The sequence below is a fragment of the Sarcophilus harrisii genome, chromosome 4, assembly GCF_902635505.1.
Source record: "Sarcophilus harrisii chromosome 4, mSarHar1.11, whole genome shotgun sequence".
Taxonomy (NCBI): domain Eukaryota; kingdom Metazoa; phylum Chordata; class Mammalia; order Dasyuromorphia; family Dasyuridae; genus Sarcophilus; species Sarcophilus harrisii.
Window position 1 is genome coordinate 443,928,064 of NC_045429.1, and position 26,827 is coordinate 443,954,890.

Consider the following 26,827-nt stretch of genomic DNA (forward strand, 5'->3'; position numbering starts at 1 on the left):
GTCCATTTAGGACTTGAGGAAGATTAAGTATGCCGAGAGATGAAAATGAATTTAGTAGCAAACTCAAGCTCTGTTTAAAAGGAATACCTAGAACTTTTCAGGATATTCAGGAGCAGAGAATCCAGATTTTGCCTTCAATCAACCACCAAACTGGGGACATACCAGTCTCAAGACTGTCTTCCTGAGGAAATTAAATCTTTGGCAAATAATTGAGCCACTGACAGATTCTTAATACTGACCCAAATGTCCCCCAAAACAGTTAAACAAAGATTAAATGGCCCGACTCTGACCCTCTTAGAAGAAAAACTTTCCTCCGAGTGACAGTAAACCAACACTTTGCATTTAGGACTAGGTTTTAGATCTAACCACAGTTTTCATTGGTTCCCTATTACCCCCAAGGTTCAAATATAAACCCCATTCCCCTTGGGCATATGAAATTCTTCCAAACCTGATTAATCCTTCCCCCTTTTCTAAGCTTCTAACCATATCTCACTCTTCTCCAAACATTCCATGGTCCATCAACATGGGCTCCTTAAACACAACACTCCACCTGCCACCTCCCAGCCTTGGCAATCACCCATTCCCTACACCTGGAACACCCCCTTATCTCCTCCTGTTAAGTTTCTCTGACCAAAATTCAATTCAAAACCACCCTATATTCCAAAAGCCCTTTCCTGGGCTCTTGATTATCTGCTAGTGCTTTCCTTTCTCAGATTGCCTTCCATCAACTCATATATCCAGTGATACCTAGTTATTTACAGTCTTCCCCATCAGAATGTAAACTCCTCAAGGCTGGCAATATCTTTCTGCCTTTTGTTATATCACTGGTGCTCAACACCGGGCCTGCCATGGAAGTGTTTAGTAAATACTTGTAGAATTCGGGAGAGCTAGAAGGAAATACTCAGTTTCCATTCATATTCAATCTTGGATGCTGCTGTTATTGTTAATATGTAAAAGACACTGAAAAGAAGGGAATATTTGCGATGAAATCTCTTAAGAATACAGAGAATTCATTAAGCAACTAGATACCAGGCACTGTGCTAAGAGCCGAGGCTACAAAAAACAGCCAAAAATGAAAAGAAAATCAAAACAAAAACCAGTCCCTTTTCACAAGAAAGTTCACAGCAAAAACTTTACCAGCAAAGGCTTCTATTTGACTGAGAAGCTTTTACTCTCTAAGAGAAATTAAAAAATAATAAAAATAATATAATGCTTCTAACTCTGGCCTACCAGAATTTTTTCCTGGCCCAGAGCAAGTAGCTAGGGGCAGAGCTGATGTGAGGCAAACAAACCGAGACACAGAGCTTCTCCATCAGTGCTTCTTATTCTAATTAGCTGTCTCCTCACCACTGGGAGACCCTAGGTGGTATTAGCATGGGTGAAAGAAAACTGAGCCCGAGAGGTTAAATGCTTGTTTAAACAATGAGGCAGGCCCGCTGTCTAACTGTCCATCTGTCTGTCTGTCTGTCTGCCTGGAGCTCCAGCCTCCCTCCAGACTGCACAGGCCCAACATCAAAAGCTTCCATCTATCCCCGGCTATCACTAGGCTGTGAGATTAGCCCCGGTCTCCCACGGTGAAATTTTATGGACCAAATCTACCAGCCGCCAGTCTCAGCAGCTTAATCTCACCGGCAGCTTAATGCCAAGATACTCTTAGGCTAGAAACTGTCAGACCCCCAAGAGGGAGAGGTGATATGTAGCTTTAAACATCTGGAAGGGGAGGGGGAAGAACAGGGAGGGAAGGAGCTCGACTTGTCAGCTTTCCCCGGCGCCCCGGTTAAGCTCAGGCTAGGAAGAGCCCCTCGCCCCGTTACCTGGTGGAAATCTGCCCCTTTTTATGGTCCCCCAGGTTGCTTGTTGCTCTTGGCAAAGAACACCCGGCGAGGAAGGGAGACCCGGCTTTCAAGCGAGCAGGGGGGCCTTTGGCTTTCCTGGGGAATTTGAACTTGACACAGGCATCAAACTGACAGGTCCTTGATGGCCTTGTCAGCCAGGCAGCCGCCGACACCCCCACCGTCCCCGAGTGAAAACAGCCCCAGAAGCACCAGCCCGTAATGAGAACCCCAGCACCTGTCTACAGGCAATTACGGATATTCTCCCGACACACAATGGATCACTTTTTCTCGAGTTGTTTTCACGAAATTTAGCAGTTTGAATACTAATCCCCTTAACAAAACTGTCCCCGGTGCTTCTCCCTCCTCCTTCAACCCTCCCCCCCACTTTAATCTCCCTCTCCCAAGGGGGGGCGGGAGTGGGGGATGGGAGTGGGGGTGGGTACCAGCCAGCCTCCAGGCAGCACCTGGATTTGCATTGATTCTGTCCCTTGTCATTCAGTCCCCAACAGGAATTAGCATATGGCATTAAGGGGAAACTAGGGAGTAGAAAAGAAAGACGCCATTTGGATGGAAATCAGGGGCAAAGGAATAATCTGCCATCAACTAAAAAGCTTATTTGTGTATGGTTTCCCAAGCAAAGCTTAGAAAAAAGCCCATGTTGATTTTAGGCCGCACAAAGAAACCCTAATCCTTTCAAGGGAACTAAATCACCCCAAGAACAGCAGCTAAGAAGAAAGGCTCCTGACAGGGGAGGGCCATTCACCACCAAATAGATGCCACAAATCAAACTCTGTAAGTAAACAAAAATAAAAATGTGGGAAATGTTGGATTCGGAAAAAGGAAAGAGGAAGGGGGGAAAAAAACAGCCCGAGGGAGGAGGTGCAGCCTGGGGGCCCTCCCCCACCCCCCTTCATCAATCACTCTCCAGCTTCAAACTCGGTAACAGGCATTCAGCATAGAATGCTGATTCACAGAGCCCCCAACCTTTTCTTCTGGCCCAGGCCCAAAAGAGGGGAGAGGCATTCCACAACTCCCCCCCCCCCAAATTAGCAAAATAAAGATACAGTCACTTCTGGGGGGGGGAGGCCCGGGGACTTCTTTTAGTGACCAGCTCTCTCCTTTCTCCCTCTCCCCCCTCAACCTCCACACTGGGAAAAGGAAACATTCTGTTTTCTCTCATGGCCCTATTAAGTGCCAGGCAAACACTCTTTCCTCTTCAAAATCTGCAATAAACAATTACACATTTCTGCCTATGAATGAGCGCGGCAGGCCTATGAATTACCCGGCTCCTCTCCTTTATTTGGCTTTTAGGATTATGGATAACAAATTTATACAAACTTTTCAGTCCATCAAAAAATATGATGAAACATAAAACGAGAATACTCCTCCATTATGCAATAAAAAGATAAAATTCAATATGCATCCCAAGTCATCCTGGGAGCGCCAGCAATCGCGGTGGAAGTAAGCAGGCGCACCTTCTGGGAACCCTAAAAATAATGTACTATTTAAAATTCCATTCGGTCCAAATTCTAACATAATCTGGGAGGCTCAAAATAGCTGCGGTTGGAGCCGGAGCCGATGAATTGCCAGGCGAAAATATGAGCCCAGACAACTATATAATGCAGAAGTGGTTCAAATTTCAATTTATTAAGACTACTTCGGCTCAGATAGGTTCCAGTACCGCTAAGGAACTACACATTTAAGACATAGGGAGATGCAAGAGAAAAACATCTTTCACTAAGCAATTACGGCACAGAACTAACTGACTTTAGCATGCAAAAGACAAAAAAGGGCAGGGGAGTTTATATAATTTAAAACTTTCAAATTATACACCTCTGCTGTTGGGGACTAGAGGGAAGGCAACCTCCCTCCCCCAAAACACGTTATTTCCAACAATGCTGCCTGCAGAAAGAAGTCTGTCTGCGATGGTTTTCTGTAAATGCACAGTTAGGGGTTCTCACCATCCATTGCCGCTTAGGGGAAATTAATGGGACAGTGCATATTTCAATTTCACCCCGTCTATCGCTTATTAACTTTATCAAAAGCACAAAGCGCAAGAAGGCACAATTTATGACCATCACACTGGGGAAATGCTCAAAAACATCTGTGGGTTGTTATAGTCTGGGCTACAAATTGGCTACTTAAGATGCTCAATCCACTGATAGAAGTTAAGGGGTCCTCAGAGCCATCATTCACCATCACAGCCATTTTGTTGTCCTTTAAGTCAAACTCATCGGAATTAGAAGGAGCTAGGGAAGATCTCTTAAGTATTGATAAGGATTATCTAAAAATCCTCCTCCTTCTCTCCATCCTTTTTTCCCCTTCAGAGAAAAGCAAAGCAATGAAAACAACCGAGTCCCAAGGAGACAGGTAAGGGAGTTCATCGGGGTCCAGAAAAGAAGCTAACAAGGAGCAAAAGCTGAATCCAAAAGGTCCTACCTTTGTTTACAGCGGTGTTGAAAAGCTTCTCTGAGCTGGCATCAGAAACCTGAAAGACAAAAAGAAAAAAAATATGATCAAAATGTTGGATCAATTCCTTCTATTTTCAAAGAAATCCAGGGCCCAGGAAAATAGAAAGCTGCAATTCCACAACGTCAACCATAAGGTGGCGCTATCTGACCATAAGTATGAACTCTGCAGTGCAGTTATTTACCTGGGGGGGGGAAAATCTCAAAAAATATATAAAATAAAAATAAGTCCTAATTCGACATATTATCAGTACAAAACACATTTCTATGCTCGAAAGTCATTCATTTAGTCCCAAAATGATTTTGTGATTTGACTGACAAGCTATTATTTCAAAACATTATGCTTTGGGGGAGAAGGGGGATGCTCAACTATTTTTTTTCCTCCATTTTATTTTATGACTGCTTATCATTCGAGTTTTGGCTTTCCGTCCTAGAAAACGAGCCGATTTTTATATAAACCTATTTTTTAAAAATTTTTGTTCTCATCAACCTATCTTCCCCTATATATATTCTCAGTTTGACCTTGGTTATTCAAATCACAAACATCTTAACCTGAATAAACATCCATCCAACTCTACAGCTTTCTGTCATTTTCTCTTTGCCTTTTTCTTAAAGACCATGTCAACTCACTTGATTATCAAAGCAGTTTTGAAATAGGTGGAAAAAAAAAAAGCTGTAGCAAACAGGCTACGATTATTGCTCAATGGATAATTTCATCATACACATGCTTTTATTTCAAGAAATAAAACATGGGCTGTTAAAAAGAAAATCTTCTTTTAGAACTACCTATTTTGTAGGCTCTGAAAATTACAAAAGAAATTTTTTTGAAATTTTAGACAATGAATTAGAAATAAAAACAAAAGCACTTGTAGTGAAAGCAAAAAATGACCGTTACATCTGTTGCTGATTTCCCACAAGGAAAAAGCAAAAATTTTATATATAGAAAAACGGTTACCTAAAATGATGAATATTGGATAAATCGGTAGGCAGAAATATATAGCACATGGTGGATTTCTGAATTAATAGTAGCAGCCTGCCATGTTGTTGTTTTTTTCTCTCCCTGTGACCATTTTTTTGTTTTGACTGATTCCCATTTTACTTTGTTGTTATGTCCACACTAAAAGAACTGAAGATCCCTTTTTTTCATGTAAGATAGGATGATTAGTTTGCCTCCGCAGGAAAAAATATATCTCAGGCGCTGTTCCCAAGGATTATGCATAAATATTATACACACACGCACACATTTACATGTTCATTCACTTAAGAGCCAATGAGCACTAAACATTTTTAATGTTCTTAATAATTAAGAAAGAGCTATTGTTTTCCTTCATAATAACAGATTGGTTTTACTTGACATATCTTGTATGAATTTATTAAAAATAGGACGAGAGTCTTCTTGCAAACTGAAATGCCTTATAAACAATTAGATTGAATTCTATGGTATGTTTTTGCTTTTCCTAACGAGGATCCTCCCCCCCCCTCCAAAAAAAAAAAAAGACTGTGGCTATGGGGAGGGAAAGGAGAAGGAAGCCATCAAATATTGTCACTTCAAAAGATTAAAAGAAATATGCTGATCAGAAAATATTTTAGCTTAAAGGAATAATGTAACAGAAATTAAATATCTAAAACAAGGCTTCTGGAAACTTAGTTACCACCCCTTCAACCTAAGGTCTAGTTACAACAGAATTCACTTAATTATTCTATCTTTTCAGCTCCAATCCAGGAAATTCATGACTAGGGAAAGCCCCCCTCTCCCAACAATCCTCTGTCAAAACAAAGTCAAAACATTTTTTTTTTTTTTGATATGGGGGGAAAAGAGGTAGTGACTTTTTGGTTTTTCTTGTAGTTAAATAAAAATGACCTGAGGAAATGTGGGATTCTCTACTCTTATATTATGCCTAAATTAAGGTGTGATTTGAAATTGTTAAAGAAATCATTTTACAAGGACAGTTAGAGGCTTAAAACATACGTGTTCTACAAACACCAGGAAAAAGAAAAAAAGCTATTTTTTCGCCCTCCTATTGGGGCAGGTTAAGCACAAACCGCCTAAAACCTCCCAGGTCTGGTCCTCATAAGAGTTTACCAGATCGATCAAAAACAGGAAGGCAATGATTTCGGTTCTTGAATCTGTTTAGGGATTTGCTCCTTCATGCAGCATTTAAGGCTCTGAAGGAACCCCAAACCCTTAAAAATAACAACACAGCTGTTTCTCGAAGAACGGGTGGGTTTTGTTTGTTTGCTTCCCAAACAGGAGGAAAGCTAAATATAATTAATTCTCATTGCAATCTTCAGAAAACTTGAGGAATTATTTGGTTGCAGGGGCCTTAATTTGCACTTTCTCTTTCCTCTTCCCCATCATCCCTTAAGGAAAAGTCTGCATTTCCGTGCTCCCTCCCCCCCAATTTCTGAACCGATTTTTCTTTAGGCTTTAATTCTCAGAGCTAAAGCTGAGCCACTTCACTGAGAATTAAAATAGGCTCGGTCGTGCCCTTTCCAGGAAACCTCAGGGACGGAGGAATCTTACTTTCTTTCCCTGAATTTTCTTCAACCAAAATCTGCCTCAAGATGCACAAGAAATTAAAGGCGGCTCTAAAGGTGGCCAGCAGTCCATCCTCCTAGGTCGGGTCTTTGGAGAGGGACCCAGTCAAGCCGCAGCCTCTACAGCTGATGCAAATCAAGGGCTTATTCTCTCAGTCTCGGTGCATAATTTTTTTGTAGCCTATTTCTAAATGCAAAACCATGTGTTTGCTCTTAAGGAAAAGTGAACAGGGCTAAAATAGAGGCGGAGAGAGCCAGAGGCTGCATGGGAACCGAGAAAGGCTTCGGCCCCTGGCAGGGGATCCAGAAGCAGGCGGCCATCGCCAGCCGGGCAGGATTCCACTCCGGGGAGTCTCCCTCCAGCAACCCCGCACCTACGAACGGAGCCGATTCTAGCGAGGAAAGCAGCAGGCTCGCCTCGAATTTAGGAACTAATGCGCACAAAGGCTCATTTCATTGCAAACTTTTTCCCTTCCTTCGCTATCCTTAGGGCTGGGTCTCTCGGTGGCCGTTTGGAGCTTTTTTCTCGAGCTCTTCCCCGAGGGGAGCGAACTTTGTTTGCCCGGTCGGGCGGGAAGGGAGGGACCGGGCGCCTCGGGTCCGGCGTCGGGACCCGGCTCGGGGGCGCTGCGGGCCGAGAGAGGCGGGCTCCGCACAGCTGCGCCTGAGGCCTTCGGCAGCGGCGGAGATGGAGAGAAAGGGGAGCGGGGAAAGCCAGAGCTTCCCGGGCCAGCCCTTTCCTTCCCCACAGACGGGCCCCCTCCCAGCGGCCCTCTCGCCCCGGCCACAGGGACCCTCGGCCAGGATCTCTGCGGAGGCGCTGGGGGAAGGAGGTGGGACGGGAGCCGGGGGGAGCCTGGGGGGGCCGGAGGGAGGGCGCGCTCCCCTTCCCCCAGCAAAGTTCGGCTGGCTGTGGGTGCGATGACTGCGAGGACGCTGCGGTCTCCCCCATCTTCGAGTTAACAGAGGCTAATCCTACACTAAAGTGAGCCCCGGGTCCTGGCATCCGACCCGCGAGCCTCGGCGCCCCCGCCCCCCTTCCCCCGGCTCCCGAGCTCGCCTCTCAAAGAAAGAGAAGTACAAAGGCTGCCGGGCTGCCTGGCTGCAGAGCCGGCCGCCGGGGACGGAGGCGGATGCAGGGAGCCCGAGGAGCTGGGCAGAGACCGGGGCGGGCGCGGGGAGCCCGGCTTCTCCACCGCCGCCCCCTCTCACCTAGCACAAGACAATACCCCCCCCCCCCCCGGCCGGGCTGGGCGCTAGGGAGCGAGGCGGCTCCCCTCCGCGGCGGGCCCGCGGCCGGGGTCCTTCCCTCCGCAGCACAGCCACGCTGCCCGGGAGGGCAGGCTGCCCTCCCGGTGCTCCCGGGCTCCGGAGGCGCCCCGGGCCCGCAGGGACGGGGTGGGAAGGGGGTTCCGCAGGGATCGCCATTACCTGCTGGCCACGGATTCCGCTGGGGCCCCGGCAGCCCCGAGTTCATGGTCCGCTTCCAGGTCTCGCCGGGAGAAGGAGTCGGGTCGGGGGGAGCGGGAGAAGGCGAGTTTAGAGAGGGAAGCGCCCTCCCCCCAAATCCGCCCGTAGCAAGTAGCCCCAACTCCGACCGGGCTGCGGGGATGCTGCGTCCTCGGCTGGGAAAGTGTCAAAGCGAATGCTGCAGACCGAGGTCCTGGCGGCTCGCGGGCAAGTCCTCTCCGGGCGGAGGGAAAAGGCCGCCCATGGGCTGCGAGCCCGACTCCGGCCCCGCGCCCCGGCCCCGCTTCCTCCGCACGAAGGCTTCCACGGAGGAGCAGAAAAGGGGGGCGACAGCCGGGGCGTGCGCGCGCGGGGGGGCGCGTGTGTGCGCGCGGAAAGCGCCGCCGCCACCGCGCACGGGAGCTAAGAGAGAGGCGGCGGCGACAGGACAAAGGAGACCATGTGCAGGCGGAGGGAGGGAGGGAGGAGGGAAGGGAGAGCGGGGAGAGCAGGCAGAGCGCGGGGCTGTGCCTGTGGCGGAGGCAGAGGCGGCGGCTCCTCCTCCAGGCGCCCCCACTCCGCTCGCGCGGCGGCCGAGGCTGCTGGGGGCTGGCTCCCTAACTCCTCCGGGGCGGCCCGGCGGGGCAGAGTCCCCGCGGGCGGCGGCGGGGCAGAGTCCCCGCGGGCGGCGGCGGGGCGGGGGCCGCTCCGGGCTGGGGGCGGCGGGGGCCGCTCCGGGCTGGGGGCGGCGGGGGCCGAGGCTGCGGCTCTCACTCCCCGGCGCCTTTCTCCTCCCGCGCTGTCACATCTCAAGTGAACTCCATTGGCAGCCGGCGCCGCCGAAAGGTGCCCTCCGCTGCGCCGCTGCCCGGGAGGCCGGCCGAGGGCCCGGGAGCTGCGGGCGCCCCTCGCTCTCCGCCCCGACGGCCGGCCGCGGGACCGGGCGAGGCACGGCGGCCACGAGCTGCTCCTCTCCGGGCCGCGCGGAGACGCGCCTCATTCAGCTCCTCTCCGCCGCTCCGAGAGGGACTTCCGATCCAGCTGCAGTGCCAGCGTCGGAGCCCGAGCCGCCGCCGCCGCCGAGCGCGCCCCTCCTCCTCCTCCTCCCCGCCTCCGCCTCCGCCTCCTCGCCGCTTCTCCCCGCCCCGCCCCGCCACTCCTCCCGGCTCCGGGCCCCCTCCCTCCACTTCCTCGCCCCCGGGCTCCGGGCGCGCGGCGCAGGCGGCTGTCCGGGCCTGGGGGGGGGCCTGCCCCGCCCCCCCCGTGCCCGGGGCCCCCTCGGCGGGGCCGGGGCCCGGCCCCTCCTGGGCTGTGTGGTCCGGGGGCCCCCCTCGTGCCGGGGGGCCCTGTCGGGCTGGCCGGGCCCGGCCCCCTGGGGCTGTGGCCCGGGGGGCGCCCCCACTGTGCCGGGGCCCCTGCTCGGGCTAGGCCGGGGCCCGGCCCCCCTCCTGGGCTGTGCGGTCCGGGGCCCCTGCTCGGGCTAGGCCGGGGCCCGGCTCCCTCCTGGGCTGTGCGGTCCGGGGGCGCCCCCCACTCGTGCCGCGGGGCCCTGCCCCGGCTGGGGGGCCCGGCCCCCTCCTGGGCTGGCGGGTCGGGGCGCCCCCCATCGGCCCCCCGGGGCCCCTGCCGGCTGGCCGGGGCCCGGCCCCACCTGGGCTGTGGGTCGGGGCCCCCCCTCGTGGCCCTGGGGCCCTGCTGGCCCAAGGCCGGGGCCCGGCCCCACCTGGCTGTGCGGTCCGGGGGCGCCCCCCCTGTGGCCCCGGGGCCCCTGCCCAGGCTGGGGGGCCGGCTCCCTCCGGCGGCGCCCGGGGGCCCCCTCGTGGCCCCGGGGCCCCTGCTTGGGCTAGGCCGGGTCCCGGCCCCCCTCCTGGGCTGTGCGCTCCGGGGGCGCCCCCGCCCGCGCCCGGCGCCGAGCCTCGGCTTCTCCCCAAACTCCGCATCCCCAGGCGCGCACGGCCCAGGGAGAGGGGGCCGCGAGGCCGAGCCGGGACCTGAGGCGGAGCGGCCACAGCGGGCCAAGCTGCTCCTTCCCGGTGCGTCCAACCGAGAAGCGAACCTCGGCCCTCCGAGCCCGGCCCGGAAGAGGTCCGAGCTGTGCCCCGGCAAGCGGCAGCCGCCTGCTGCTCCCCCCGAGCGCGGCTGCTGAGACCAAGGTCTACCTTTCCGCTCCCGGGACACGCAGCCCAGAGCCCTCGGCCCGACCTCCCGGAGGGCTGTCAGGGCAGGGGTCTCCTCTGGCCCCACAGAGCCCTGTTTCGGCAGAAGGACCCGGGCCCGGGCCTGGGTATAATTGTCCGGTTCGAGCCCCCGCCCCCCGCCCCGCTGTGCCACCAATGGTGCGGGTGCGCAAGCGGGCCCGGACCGAGTCCCCGCCGGCCCCGCGTGGCGGGGCCGAGGCTGCCCAGCACCTTCTCACCCTGTGCTCCGGCTCTGCCGTACTTCCCCGCGGGGAGCAGGCCCGGGGCTGTGCGCACCAGGGAGCCCCTGAAAAGGGAAGCGGGCGCTGGCCACGGGGCAGTTCCTGGAAGCGCTGGAGACTCCCAGCGAGGCGGGGGTGGCGGGAGGGAAGGGGGGAGGCTCGGGCTTAGCATCTGCACCTGCAGCGAGGGCGGAGCTCGGCACTGACGCTTTCCTCCGGCCCCTCGGCACTGCTGCCCCCCAGCCGGGAGTCAGGACCAGAACGGTGTTAAGAAAAGGCTTGGGGAGTCGGCTGGATGTTCGATCCGAAAGGCTCAAGTACCCCACGAGGAAAGTGTGGAGGGAGGCCTTCGGCTCGCGATTTTCCACTCCGCCGCTACCTTTGTTCTGTGGTACTCACGAGGCCTGAGATCAAATGCCGGGGGAGGGAAGGCGAGGGAATGGGGGAGAGGGAGATACCGTAGGGCACACAGAAACCGCCCGCACGGAGAGCCGGGGCTACAGCAGGGAGGCCTAAGCGTTAGGCTCAACACAACTTAATTCTGACAATTAATATTATTGGGGGGGGGGGTTGAAGAATTCTGCAAAGAAAGAGGGAACCTACTTTTTTGCATTAAAATAAAACTTCTTGATTTTAAAAAAAAATCCCATTATTCTAAAAAAAAAAAAAACCCCAACAAACCAAACCTCCCCCTCCCAATTTGGAGGTGATTGGTAATGGGGGGGGGACGAAAGTGAGGAGGGAAAGGGCTTGGGAAGGTGAGGTGATAATGATGATGCTAGTGGTGATGGAGGAGGAGGCTAACTCTCGTGTGGATGGATTACAGTATTTCACTGCCACGATCCCTCCTGGAAATGTCAGACCGGGGCATGTGCAAATGAGACTAGTTCTTCCAGCAGCTAAGGCAGTGCCCTCGATGCCAGTCCCTTTCTTTTGCTGATTATCCCCATTTTTTCTGTCTCTATCTTGTTCTGTCTCTATCTTTTTGGGGAGTACAGAGTTGTTTGCAGGTAATTTCCATTAGACTGTGAGTTTCTTGAGGGCAGGGGTTTTGAATTCTCTCAGGCATTTTATGCACACAGAAGAAACTTAATAGATGACTTGTCACAGGGAAAAGCCAAGGGGGCCTCAATCTGGCTGAAACAAATAACATTTTAAAGCTTCCACAGATCCAAGAGAGCTCAAGAGAAATGGGGAAATTTAAGGGAAACCCATTTCAGTTTTTGTTCCAAGTATGATACCCACGAAGCAACCTGTCCTCAGCCAAGCATCCAAGTTCCTTCTCTACTGCTTGAGTGAACATGAAGAGCCAATCAAGGCAGAATATCCCATTTTTCTCCTCTGCAATTCACACCAGGTCTCCCACTCATGTAAAACAGGCACCTACACACACCTATGAGTCAACTGAGATGCCCAAGTGAAACAAAAACAAACCACTCAGTCCCTTCTCTACTTTCTATCGGCACAAGCAGCCAGTTTTGGAGGCTTTGCCCCGGTACCTAGTCGATTTTCATTCCTGGTTATCAGGGATTGGGTCCATGAGGAATGCTCTAGGCCAGTGTAGACATGTAGGTGTGCTTCTGTGGGTGCATCCATATAGTTATGCACCGAGATTTCTTGACTGCCAACGATTGTGGGGAGTGGAGGTGTGGGGAAGAATGGCGATCAGCCACAAATCACATTTTCCTGAATATGGCAGTGTAGAACATTACATGGAATGCTAGATTTAATGTTACGGGACCTGGGTTCAAATCTTATTTATTTCAACTTATTTAATATCTCTCTGGATGATAATCTTGGACAAATCTCCCACGTTGTCCTGGTCTATGATTCCTCAACTCTACAAGTAAAGATATTGACTTAAGATGGCTGCAAAGGTGCCTTTCATCTCAAAATCGATGATCTGATGATTTCCATGCTAGTCACTGTTCTGGGGCTCAGTTCCTGAACTGAGATGGCATTAAGTCACCTCAATGATTCTTTTGCCTTTCTCAGCCAATGATCCATCTCTACATCTATCAAATGAAATGCAGGTGAAAAATTTCAGTTCCTCATATGTAAAATTAGGGATGGCATTCCAAATCAGATACTTGAGGCAGTTAGATGGCGCAGTGAATAGAGCATCAACCCTGAAGTCAGGAGGACCTGAGTTCAAATCTCACTTCACTTAACATTTCCTAGCTGTGTGACCCTGGGCAAGTCACTTATCCCCAATTGCCTCAGGGGGAAAAAAAGAACAGGATATTTGACTTGTATAATGGGTTCAAGTCCTGCCTCAGACACTTCCCTGCTGTGTGACTTTGGACAAGTCACTTCACCCTATTTGCCTCATCTGTAAAATGAGCTGGAGAAGGAGATGGCAACCTCCTCCAGTATTTTTGCCAAGAAAACCCCAAATGGGCTCACAAAGAATTGGATATGACCTGAACTAAGTGGACAACAAACAGAAGTTCTTATCTTGAAATCTGTGAACTTATTTTAAAAATTTTTGATAAGTGTATCTTCAATAGAGTTTCTAATCCTACCTATTTTATTTTATGCAATTAAAAAAATCATAATTTTTGAGAGGAGGTTCATGGGCTTCACCAGACTGCCATGACAGTGTCCATGATGCACTCGAGGTTAATAATTCCTCGATTAAACCACCTCTGAGGTCGACATTTATGATTTCATTTATTCAATGAACAAGCATTTATAAAATGTGTACTATAGGACAAGTTCTGTGCTAGGAGTTAGGGATTCAAAGACCAAAAAAAAAAAAAGCTCCAGTTCTTGTCTTTAAATATTTTATAATTTCTATAGTTTCCATAAAAAGGGACTGAAGATTCTCTAATCCCAAAGAAACTATTTATAGAAACATCAGAGTTTATTCTGATTGTGTTTCCCTTTCATAGTCACCTCTCCTCTGCAGAAGGGGCTTTGAGTATTGGGGAAGGGAGTTAAAAAAAAAAACAAACCTGTGTGTCAGGGGAAGATGAGGGAAGCCAGGAAGAAGCATCAAGAGTCTGGGCAATCCACATCTGGGATAAGCAGACACCGACACACTGAGGACAAGGATTAGAACCAGGCTCCATGATAGCTTGTCTGGGAAGACTTTAGCTTCCTCTTATTAGAATCTTAATCTGAAGATTAGGGAGACCTAGGCTGGAACCCATCCACTTGGTCACCATAGATTGGGGAGGGAAGACATAATGAACTCCAACGGTGGCTGCTGAGGAACAATTTGAGCCTCTTAGCTCCCTCTAAGTCCAGCAAGCCTTGGTGAGGTGGGGGAAAGTAATGACAAGCAGGCACTCAACAGGGGGAGTTGACTGCCTTTTAAATGTTAAATTGCTCAGATGTTTAAAATACTTCGTGTTTCTGAAACATCCAAAAGCTTTGCCAAGTTTACAGATTAAGCCAGCTGAAAATAAAACACTAAGGAGCTAAATTAAGAGCCCCTTCTCTTCCCTCATATCTCAAAAACGCATCCTAAGTTATCATTGTTAGCAGTTTAACAACTAAGAGTACGTGTTTGCTTCTTATCAAATGGCAAATTCTGAGAGTCGGAAGCCTTGATGCGAAATTCCATTTGTACTGTGAATTATCAGAATGAAGCTAAAAATTGCTTTGGAAAAAAAAAAAAAGTTCCTTATGATTTGGGGCCCTTTGATTGAAAGATTTTATTCATTCATTCATTCATGCTCATCTTAGTTGACTACCAGATTTGAACACTGTAGGTGCCTAATGTTTGCTGAATTGAATTTCAAGTCACACAGCTAAAAGATGATCTCAACTATGAGTGTGCTTACTATATATGGAACCCACAATCCATTGCATGCATGCATGCTCTCAGCTTACCTTGGCTGATTGCCAGATTTGCAATGTAGGTGCTTAATGTTTGCTGAACTTAATTTTAAGTCACCTTGCTAAAGGATAATCTCACCCATGAATGTGCTTACTATCTATGGAACCCACAATCCATCCATCAACCGCTAAGCATTTATTAAGCACCTTCTATGTGTCAGGCATTATATCAGGAACTGAGGAGGCAGACAAAAATAAACCTGTCCTTGACAGTGTAGGTTGGTTTGCAAAAAAAGATAGAGGTTTTAGGATCAGGTCAAGGCTATTTCTGGGGCTGGAATTGATCTGGGAGGGGAGGTATTGAATTTGTAGAGGGAAGTGAAGGGATGGAAATCCCAGATTTTAAACTTAAGATAGAGTAGGAGCTGGAAGCCTTGGGTACTATTCTAGAATGTGACCCTGAATTTTATTTTTTTCATTGGTGACATGAAGGGAAAACAAAATGGAAAACTCCTAGGACTTGGAGTTCTGGGTTCAAAAGATGCCTCTGCTGATTCTCCCGTAAGTGACAGTCTGCACTTCCTCAGTTTCATCTGAAGATGAAGTCTTTCAAATGAAGAATTGACCCAGCCTGCCTTTGGAAGGAGATCCTACGTCTGGGGGATCTCCAAGATCCTTCCAGTTCCAAAGTGCTGACAATCGCTTCTATTTCCAGTTAAAAATTGGTGGCAGTTTTCTCTCTATGTCTAGAATAGTTAATATTTGGGCTCGGCATCTTTTTCCGAAGACATTTAAAGAGAAGGCACAATACGAATTGCAAACCCCACATCAAAAGCAAAAATTGGGAAAATGTTCATCCTGTCTCGGGTATCAGCCTCCTGTTAATAACCTGGTAGGAGAGGGCGTCATTATCTGTTTATGAGCCTGTTGGGAGGAGTCTCCCACTCAGTGGAGAAGTGGAAGTACCTCTAGGGAGGATCAAAGTCTCTTTGGTCCCTCCCCTTCTCTGCACTCACACTGCCATCACCCTAATTCAAGCCCTCATCACCCAGAATCTGATGGACTGCCCAAGAGCTGCCTAAAGGCTCCTCCTGATTTCAGGTTTTCACCTGCCAAAAGAATATACCTAAACCAAAGTTCTAAACAAATCACCCTACTCTGGCTCAATAACTCTCAGGGGCTCCCTCTTGCCTCCCTCTTCTTTGTGGAATATTTTGAATCTTCCACGTTGGCTTCCAGCCTGCCTTCCCAACCAGATTTCACATTTGCTCCCTAGGTGCTCACCCCAATCTGGACTATCAGCTGTTGGGCAAACTTGACATCCCATCTTCCCCTGGGGTCTCCTCCCCCCTCTGCCTCCCGGCCTTCCTTCCTTTGTTAGTGCCCTTTCCCTCTCTCTCCTGGGATTTTCCCTGGGGAAGAGAATACTCACGGAGGGAACTCCTTAACACCAAAGCAGATAAGTGACTATTGGGTGACTCAGAGAATGGCAGGGGCACCAGGGGGGGTGAATGAGGACCCTGGGTCACACGCCCAGATTTTCCTCCAGCTTTCGGCCTCCTCCCCTGGATGCGGGGTTACTTTGTGGCTAAGTCTCTGGGATCCCTCCGGCAGGAGGCAGGAGCCCCAGGAGACAAAAGGCCGGGAGAGGGAAGGGCCCCTCCTTTGCAGAAGCTTGGACAAGGGCTTCCTTCTCCAAGGCTCCCCTGCCTTTATAAGTTATCACTTTAGATTACGTCTGAGGGCCACCCATGTCTGTGACTTTCACTGGGTCCCCCTCTACTCTTAGAACCTGAGGCAACCCAATGCCCATCTCTTCCTGCGCTCTTCTCCCCCTTCCACCTCCCCTGAGTGGGAGCTCCTGGCAGACACATACCAGGAACCTCCCGGACTGACTGACCATGAGGCCTTCGCCGCCTTTCCTGGATCTGGGTCAGACCTCACCCCAAAAGGGAGGGGTCCTTATTTCACCAGAACTCTAATAGGGCAGCTGCCTGGCTGGGCACACAGAGCTGGTTTTAGTCCGGAAGGCCTGGATTCAGATCCTGCCTCTGATACTTACTGTAGGGCCATGAACAAATCATTTGAACTCTGTAGGGTATCTGAAACATGGGATAATACCTGGGTGCCTATTTCAGAGGGTTCTTGGGAAGACGGTGTTTGTTAAAAGATAAGTGCTTTGTAAATCTTGAAGCAACTTATAAATATCACATATGTACATAATGTGTACGTATATATGTACATATACATATAAATATATACACGTATATAGTATATACACACACATATATAATACATATGCATATATAAATAAAAGATTGTAAACCAGGTCAGGGGATGACTTCTTATTAATTATATCCCTGGATTGGGTCGTCCTGCTGAATGTACATATATATATATGTATATGTATATATATATATATGTGTGTGTGTGCATAATATATACACACATTACATTTATATATAGACATATAAGGATATATACATGCTATTCTTCACACACACAAGGAGTGGGAGGGAGCCTGCCTCAGGGTCAGGAAGACCTTGTTCTGATCAGTTTGAGTGATACATAAAGCCTTTGCTGTTGTGGTTTAGTCACATTGTGTGTGACTTTGCCATTTGGGGTTTTCTTGGTTGATCATTTCCTTCTCCCACCCATTTTACAGAGGAGGAAACTGAGGAAAACAGGGTGCTCGTCTGGGCAAGTAAGGGCTTGAGGCTGGATCTGAACTCAGGAAGATAACTCCGGACACAGATCTCTGCCCTCTGGCCACCAAGCCATCCCAAGGCTTGTGGGACCCTGGACAAATCTTGGAATTTCTCAAGACCTTAAGCCACTATTCAAAGATTTGAGATAATGTTTGTTTTTTACTTCGAGAGGGAAGGTTCCCTCCCAGGGAGTTTCCTACAAGGAGAATATCATACCTCTCTCCCTCCCTCTTCTCTCTCTCTTTCTCCTTCTCTCTGTCTCTTTGTCTGTTTTTCTCTTATAAGAAACTCATCTATATCTATCATATACATAAATCTTCATATTTATAGATAAATATATAGATCCAGATCTAGACACAACTCTGCAGAGCTCTATCTCCTTGTGTTTGTATATGTATAAATAAGTATATACTTATACATTGTTAGATATATGAACAGATATAGATACAGATAAATAGATAAGAAAAAATACAAAGAAATATATGTATGCGCATGAGCCCACCTTGCTAGAGAGTCAAGGAGCTAGGGAGCATGATGATTGTATTGGGGACTTGAGTCCTGGGTTCAAATACTGCCCCTGGTACTTCACTTCACCAGAGACTTTGAGGAATCCACTTCATTAACTCTCTCTTATCTTCAGAAATCCTCTAGGCTGATTGGGTCTTTTCACTGGTAACAGAAGATAGTTTTCCTTATATTACACTGTCATTGTGAAGGAACAGATGGATGGATGGATGAAAGAGCAAACATTTCAGTCTATACTAGGATGCTGTGTTTCAAACCAAGTTTTCCTGAAGACATCTAGAAATAAAAGAGCTTGGGGGTCACTGAAGTGTGTAAGGGGTGACAAGATGAAGAGGGGACATGCCAAAAACCAGTTCCAAAGAAGGACCCACTTTCCCCACTCTTCATTGCTTTCCAGTAACAGGTTAACCAAAGTCCCAGTGGAGGCCACTGGGAAAACAGGAAATTCCCAATCTGACAAGGCTGAGCTTCTTACTTTTCTGCCCATTTGCCAATTCGTGCCATTCTGACCATACACTGTGTAGCCTAGGCTATTTCTGCCCATTTTTGGGTCTTGGGAGTTTTTTTTTCCTTCCCTGTACCCACTATACCTCTGGATCTTATCCCTTAGAGATCTCTGATTAATCTGACAGAGCTGGTTCCCAATCCTTCTTGACATCTCCCCTCAATTCTGTAACTGGCGATTTTTAAATGGAAATCATATTACTTAGCCTTCTCTGAAAGGATGCTGCAATATCTCATGCTCTGCCTGCCGTAAAGCCAAATCCTACACCATTCCGTACCCGAGTTGCTACAATTGATCATCTTGGTACGAGACAAGAGGGAAATAAATAATTTCGGCGGTGTTAGTTTATGACTCATACTATGGAGACATAGGGAGGAATAAATATTTTTTCAAGGGAAGAAGTAGAGAAAGAAATTTTACATCTGGACGGCACAGAGTGTTATAAACCACAAAGGAAGTCTACATATATGGGGGGGAGCCCCTCCATAAAACATCCCGTTTAGCCACCGAATCCACATTCAGAGATTGGTCCCCACATCTGACTGACACCTACACAGCAAGGAGATTCAGACTAACAACAAACTCAACTCTCTTTGCCACCCACGGCCCATGACTCATTAAAGCGGCTTTCTGCAAAAGCACATATGCTCACTGAAAGGCATCGTGGGAGAGGGTAAAGGTTGAGCTCCTGAATCCCTTTTTAAAGCTGGATGCTGAAAAACTGTATCTTGTGATCTTGTGCACATTCCCCTGCTCTACCTCCCTCCCCTGAGAAATAATATCACTTAATACCGAGAAACAAGCAACAGTGAAAGTTGATGGAGGATGATGCTATTTTGTGGCCCATCAGAGGAAGTCTGGGTTAGGAGAGGGATCCTTTGCTCTCTCTGCCCAGTTTCCTTCCCACCGTCTCCTAAACCCTTCTGGACAAAGGGAAGCACACACTGACTACTCAGGGTTTTCCCCGGCTCAGTCGGGCCGATGCTCTGAGATTTCTGCTGACTGAATTTCAGGAACCTCTGAGTAGGAATGCCAGATGAGCAGATGCTAGGACGACAATCGGCTTTTGGATAACTTCACAACCTGGTACCTTACAGCCTTCCCAGGTCTCATACATTACTCCCCTCTAAGTGCTCTATGACAGTGGTTCTCAAAGAATGGGCAAGGGATCCCTGACACTGTTTTTAGGGGGTCCATGAGATCAAAACTGTGTTTCTAAAAATTTAAAAAAAAAAACTGTGTTTCTAAGAAGTGTAAACCATTTAAATCTTGCTAGCTATAGCCCACATAAACACAAGCTTTTGGGGAGATGAAATTCAATAATGTTTTAAGATTCTAAGGGGGTCTTGGGACCAAAATGTGAGAAACTGTTTCTCTGTGATCCAGGACCACAAGCTTACTGGCTATTCCTCACACATAACACTCCATTTCCCGACGCTGGGCTTTTACCCTTGCAGTCCCTCTCACCTGCACTATATTCTTCTTCCTCAGTAAGTGTCTCATACGTTCCCTGGCTTCCTTCAAGACATCACCCAAATCCTTCTTTGTTTAGGAGGCCCATCCCAACAACCCTGCTGCTAGTGCCTTCCCCTGGAGATTGTTTCTCATATAGTCTGCTGATAACTTGTATTCTTGTTGCTCACATGTTTTAGACTGCTGGGTCTGGGGTTTCTAAGACCTGAATTTAAATTCAGCCTCCGACAGTCCCCTAGCTGTATGATCCTAGACAAAGCACTTAACTTTTGTCTGCCTCAGCTTCCTCAACTGGGGTAATACTAGGACTTACCTCCCAGAGTTGGTGAAAGAATAAAATAAATGCAAATTGTACACAGTCGGCGCTTAATAAATGCATGTTCACTTTTGCCCTCTTTAAAATGCAAATTCCTTGAGGGCAAAGACAGTGTTTTTGCCGTGTGTATGTGTGTGTGTGTGTGTGTGTGTGTGTGTGTGTGTGTTCTGGAATAGTTAGCCTCTGAAAGTCCTTACAGCTCCCCCCAGATGTGGTCTTAATCTCCATTTACTTAGCCCGCCCTTTTCTGATTTATTGATAAGTTATATATATGACTTTCAAAGTGAAATGTGGGTCCTTTATATTGAAGGAAGAAGATGAAAATAAATGGAAAAGAGGGCAAATGTCCAACCCATGGCTGGACCTAGAACAGCCTCTGGGGGCACAAAAGAGTTTTTGATTTGACTTACATACAGCAACAATTCTACTTGTGAGTGCTAATAGCACTGCTGGTCTGCTTTCCCCCTTTCTTCTGGACGGCTGGAAGGAATTGTCCAACTAAAAAGCCTTCGGTGCTCCCTCGCTTTTATCCAAACCAGATTGCGCTTGGATGCAGGGGCCAAGGCGGCTGTAGGTTCCTTCAAAGGAACCTGAGGCTGGATGAGCATAAAAGCTGGATGCCACAGCAGGGGCTGCCTTCTTTGGCTGGCTACCCTGTGATTCTGGTTTCAAGGGGAAACCAGCATCAGAAGTGGGTCTGGGCCAAAGAACTGAGCCCTTCCTATGCAAAGGCCCTTCTATGTGCTCCCACATTCGAGGAAGGTACATGAGGGATTTGGGGTTTGACTTAGAAATTTGGGTTTGGCCTGGTTTCCAGTTTAAAAAAAAAAGAAAAGAAAGATTTGCTTGACTCAGCTATCTTTATGGTTACTGACATCTGGACCGGGAACCACCTTTGCCTGCCCCTACTCAATATAATACACCCCCGCCCATGGAAAAACCCAAAGGCTGAGTAGACTTCTGAGTAAAGAGAGAAGGTGATTGAGACTCACTCAGAGGCGAGTCCCTCCTCAACCAGCCTCTGCTGCCGTCCCTGGTGCAGCACGTTTCGTTTTTACCTCCGTGCCTTTGCCCAGGTGGTCTCCCATGCTTGGAACACCCTTCCTCCTCATCGATGCCTTTTGGAACTGAGCATATCACATGGATGCTAGGAATTGTAGGGCCTGACACAACAAACATGACACGTTGCCAGGATGCCCATGATCCCACCTTCCTGCTAATCTGTCACTTCCACGGTCACCCTGGTCGTAATTCATCGATCAATCAATCAATCAGTCCCTAAATGCTCGGGATTCGGCTTTCAACAAAAACAAAAACAGCCCGCTCTGGACCCCCCTTGAGGAAGCCACGTCCTGCCCCAGTAATCAGGATGGATTTGGACTCGGCTACCCACGCACCCCTCACCTGACTCCCCCTTTGATCAATGGCGTTAATGGGAGAGCCAGCTGGTCGGGGGCTAGTCGATAACACATGAAAAGCAAGCAGCAGCTTACAGGAGGGAGAGGTATTTCTTCCTCCTCCCTTTCCCACATTAACTCCCACCAGGCCTAATTCTTGACATCCAACACTCCCACTATGGGCCATCTGTTCATGTGCCAGAGTGTGGATTAATACCCGAACATGAACTGGGGGGGGAGGGAGGGAGGGAGCCGGAGGAGCCGGCTCTAAGTTGTACAGGGCACATCCAGAACGAAGGCTTCTGGGAAATGTACAAGCAAGCCAGCTTCGTCGGCGATACCGGGCCACCCCCCTCCCCACTTCCACGAGCCCCGTCCTCCTCCTGTGCTCCTCTGTGGTTTGTTCTTGCCATCCCTGGGAGGAGGGGGAGAGACTAGAGGGAAGGTGCATTCCATCTTCCTGAGTGGGGAGGGGGAAGATTCAGGCACAATGAAGAAATCGAGAGTCCTGACCAGGCTTGCAAACAGTGACTCGCCTATGGCAGATAATCCCTTCAACTTGGCTAGTGGTGAAGAATGCTGTTTCCATGAAAAGAAAGAGAGTCCTTTCTCTACCTCTCAATGTCGATGGGAACATCTGGACCCGGTGGGTGGAATGATTGTGGGTTGTTAACTTCAGGAGGTGACATGCATTAGAGTATTGCATACATGGGGCTGGAGGAACTTCTTTCACAGATGAGGAGTACAAAAGATCAAAGTTCTAGAGGGGGAATTTGGAGGCCAGATAGTCCACCCCTTTATTTTCAGGGCCAGGGAGGGGACACGGAATTATACACTTAGAACTGGGAAGGATCTCGGCCATTTGGTCCCCTTCTCTCATTTTTAAGTGAAAAACCAAGCCCTGGAAGGGGTAAGGGGCTGTTTCAGGCAGGACCTGAACCTAGCTTCTCTGGGTTCTTTTCCTGTCTCAAACATCCTGCTTCCTTATTTCCTGACAAGTCAATGGGACTGAAGGGCAAGTCCCCTTCCATCCATTCACATACAATCCGGCACTTTGGCTCTAAAATGCTCCTGCCAGGCTCCAAGCCAGCCATGACATGGTACCACGGGCCTACCAAGATATTTTTCAGCTTTGTATCGTAAACACACATGTTGCATTTTTAGAAGAAAAGCCCAAAGCGGGGCCGGATGTGCGTCATCACAAGTCCTTTCATCTGCAATCTACGGGGAAGAAGCGGCGTCCCTGAACGCTGCCATGTTCTAAGCCCACCCCGGCCTTCATCTGGCCAAGGAAATATGCAGAGCACATCAGGAAGTCATTGAGTGATTTGTGATTTCCCAAACATCAAACTAAAAAACCCAATAACCTGGCTCAGACTGAAGGGAAAGGGCTGGTCCCGCACGGGCCTTCGGAACATGAACCACCCTTGACTTTGGAAAGAGCTTATTACAAAGGTACGTGTGTCCTCAGTGGGGTAGATCATTGGCAAGGGAGACAAAGTCCATATTCAATCACGCTGGAGCAATGCCTCAATATTCCATTTTGGGGGGAAAGTATGAAGTCCAAAGTATATCTGGAGGAGAAGATTTTCTTCAACAGTCATTATTCTCTAAAATGGCATCTAAATCAGAGAATCTTTGTAGAGAGCTTTGCAAACCTTAAAGCTCTGTCAGGGCCACCATGATTATTATTATCTCCTGCCCAGGATGCCCTTCCTACCCAACCCATTCTCTCTCCCTTATCTCAATTCAATTCTATTCAGTCAACATTTAAGTGTCTACTGTGTGACGGATGCGGGATAAAAAGTACAGCTACAGAGACAAAGATGGACCCATCCCCGACCTCGAGGTCTCAGTTTGGCGGTGGCAACACCCATCCAGGGATCAAGGGGTAGGAAATGAAGCAATGGCCCCACATTAATGCTAATTGCCCAGTTTACAGCACAAGGACAATGAACCAGGGCACAGAGGCAGGTATACCTTCTCTGCAAGTGCAGGGAGAAGGAAACATCACCCATGACCAAATAAACGGAACTAGCCCCAGGTTCAAATCCTAAACTTTGGGCACAATCCTCCGTTTCTCCATCTGTAAAATGGGAATACAGACAAGATGTTCTCTCAGGTTCCCACCAGCTCTCACCCTCTGATCTTAATTCAGCCCTAGGAAATGCTAAGGTCATTTAATGGCATTTCAGCCTTTCTGCGGTAAGAAAGCAGGGGAGCTAGGGTGGGATAGAAAGTAACCTTCTGGTGTCTGTTGGGGTACAAATACCCTTCCTCCATCGGTACCATTTCAGCAACAACATCCCCCAGACTTTGGCTTTTCCCAGCAGAAAACAGCTGATTTAGGAGAGTTGATTATTTCCATGATGAAGAAAAAAATGATTAATTTGCCGCCTTTCCACAGAGGAGGGCAATGGCTGAGCTGCAGCAGGCAGGCAGATAACTAGGATAGAAATTACCCGCCTGAAATGTGTCGGAGGGAAACTATCAGCTCTCACTGTGTCACTTTTAAGAGAATCAACAAATGCAAAAGAACTTGATAAATATTTTCCATAACAAAACACAATTGGTTGCAATGGGATGTAGCTCTGTTCCTCATTAGTTACCCCTCACTTGTCAGACAAGCTCTGTATCTCCCAGAAATCCACTGTGGATTCTTTCTAGTTGGTCGGGAAATGTGACTCTCCCGGTTCCTTTCTGCCGGCTGCTTTCAGGGGGCCGTCTTTAAGGCCTCCAGCACAGGCTCGCCTGGTTCTTCCCTGAGGAGATGGGGTTTCGAGCCTCCAAAGAGAGCTAAAAGCGGGCACTGGGCGCCGCTTTTGAAGCTGAAGGGCCGGACCAGTCCGCGCGGCCATTATCAGTGGCTACCAGGCCACCGGAGGATCCGGGGAGGTGATAAAGTACTTGGCTGACACCGGGAAAAAACCCATCACTGTCTCTCTGCTCGCCGCCACCCTCTCTGGCGCTCTCTTTTAAAGGAGGCTTTTTACACTCATTAAATGAAACCTTATCTCGGAAAGTCTGCAATCCTCAGCAAATGACAAGTGCACGGAATCTCATTTTCTGACAAGCGATTCTGACAGCAACGTCCTTTTGATTTCTGAGACGTGTAGCTAGACATATATTAATCTGTCAGTCATCGCCCCTAGAAAGAATAAAAAAAAATGAGGGGGAGAGGGGAGGGGGTACATTTGTGAATATGAAGGAAACAAGACAAGAGATGAAGGGACTGACTTTAACTGATGTATACACATCCACTCTGGGGCGAGGGAGCCTTCCATTCCTCGGTGGCGGGGAGGGCGAGGGCTTGGATTGGTCAGCTGGAGGATGGGGTTACAGGGCTGTACTGCCAGCCGCGGGGTTAGGGGTCAGAGGGTAGCCTGCGGACCACTCCCTTAATTGACCAGCCTGTCTCATCACTGCTCCAAACTGATTTTTTTACTAAAATACCTGGGTCTGATAATGTTACTCACCCAGGAAGCTCCAGTTATACCTGCTTGGTATTTGAGGGCCTTTACCACCTGACATCTTCCTCACCAGCCTGATCACATGTTACTGCCCTCGTTCAGTCAGCCTGGCCTCTGTTTATGTCTTTTTCCACCCAAAGCCATCCTTGAGTCTTTTTGCAGGCAGGTGATCCACCTTCCTTGCATCCCCAAACGGCTCCGTGGAAGCCCCACTCTGTAAGCAAAACTTCGGATTTCTTGGCCTCCAAGTTCCTTTGGTCTATACCTACCTATCCGAAGTCAGGAAGTCTTGCCTTAGTGCTCACTAGCTATAGAACCCTCAACAAATCACTTAGCCTGTTTGCCTCAGTTTCCCCATCTGTAAAAATGGAGATCCTAAAAATCCTCCCAGAGCTGTTGGGAGGATTAAGGGAGATAATACTGGTAAAGCACTTAGCACATGCCTGGTGCACTGTAAGTACTCTAGAAATCTTAACTATCCTTCTTATATGCACATAAGATCCTAGCTCCAGAGCCCTCAGAAGTCATCTCGTATTCTACAGAGAAGGAAACTCAGAGTCAGAGAAGCTAAGTTAATGATTCTAGGTGACACTGGACTTGAATCCAATGTCGCCCACGGTGATCAGTTCTTCCTGGGCCGACGGTGAGCCCCTCCAGTTCAGGGTCTGTGTTTTGGATTTCCTTATCTCCGGAGCCTGGCATGAGTGAGCAGCTTTATAGGACCCTGCTGACTGACCAACTGACCCATCGCTGGGAAACAAACTATGAAACACGTGCTTTGTCCTGGGCTGATGAGGCTGACTATTTGATAGGAGACTGGGTTTCTCTCCCTTGCCTAATTTGGAAGGGCGGTGGCTGATCACTGGCCCGACTGCACTGGTGTGGGAGCTTTGGCCGGCTCCATTTCTAGTCTGGACCAGGTGGCCCTTCCTTGGGCAGCCTCGAGTCTCCAAGTTCCTGACTGCTTAGCCCACCGCGGCCCAGAATGCCACAGCTCAGTTGGTGCACTATCTTCAGACTCCCCAACAGCAGGGGTTCCAAGCCTGCTCCACCATAACCCAAAAAGGACCCGAGTCTTGCCAGCTGCGCCTTCCCCTGGATTGCAAAGGCGGCTTCTGGGCTCCTAAACACCCGGTTACCCAGCTTTCCCTCCCTCTCCCACTTCTATGTAGAAAAAGCAGTCTGAATTTCCCTCATTAGGGATGTCTGAAAAGAAAAGGAAAATCAAAATGCAATATGTGAAGGGGCAATTCCAGGCTTGAAGCATGGGCCTTTCTGGTGTTAATAAAGTTATTAAATATTTGTTTGATAGATCAAAAAAGAGGCCAGGCCTTTTCGAAGTCATTTTATCAATCACTACTTGCATTAGGAAGATGTCAGCAACTGAAGAGTACTTGGTCCCCTTTGTCTCGTGTTCCCTCACTAGGACAGAGCAGCATACAGCTTGTGATCACTCAGGAGCAAGATGAAAGGACTTTCATTTTATGCAGAGGCCCCATCAAGTGTGCAAGAGCTATTCCAGAGAGCAGGGACTGGAAGGAATCTGCCTGGAGAGGCTGGGCCTTCAGGGCCAAGGGAGAACCCCCCAAAACAGCCTCCAACTCAGTGATCTTGAAACTAGCCCCCTCCCCTGCTTTTTTAGAACCAGCAGAACAATTTGCATGCTAACAACATCTGTGAAGAGAAATAACTTTTTTTAAACAACTATCTTCCTTCCTTCCTTCCTTCCTTCCTTCCTTCCTTCCTTCCTTCCTTCCTTCCTTCCTTCCTTCCTTCCTTCCTTCCTTCTTCTTTTTGGTTTTTGTTTTGTTTATTTAATTTTGGGTGAGGCAACTGAGTTAAATGACTTGCCTAGGATCACAGTGTTAAGTGATTGATGCCAGATTTGAACTCAGGTCCTCTTGCCTTCAGGGCTGATGCTAGACAAATAAGTCTGAA

General features: G+C 48.9%; 1 protein-coding gene across 1 annotated transcript in view; it reads right to left on the reverse strand.

Moving 5' to 3' along the window:
* Nucleotides 1–26,827, reverse strand: part of AUTS2 (activator of transcription and developmental regulator AUTS2) — a 760,235-nt gene that overhangs the window by 97,583 nt on the left and 635,825 nt on the right. The window contains exon 5 of the mRNA XM_031968790.1: nt 4,275–4,323. Coding sequence (XP_031824650.1) covers nt 4,275–4,323 — 49 coding nt within the window. The remainder of the gene's footprint in view (nt 1–4,274; nt 4,324–26,827) is intronic.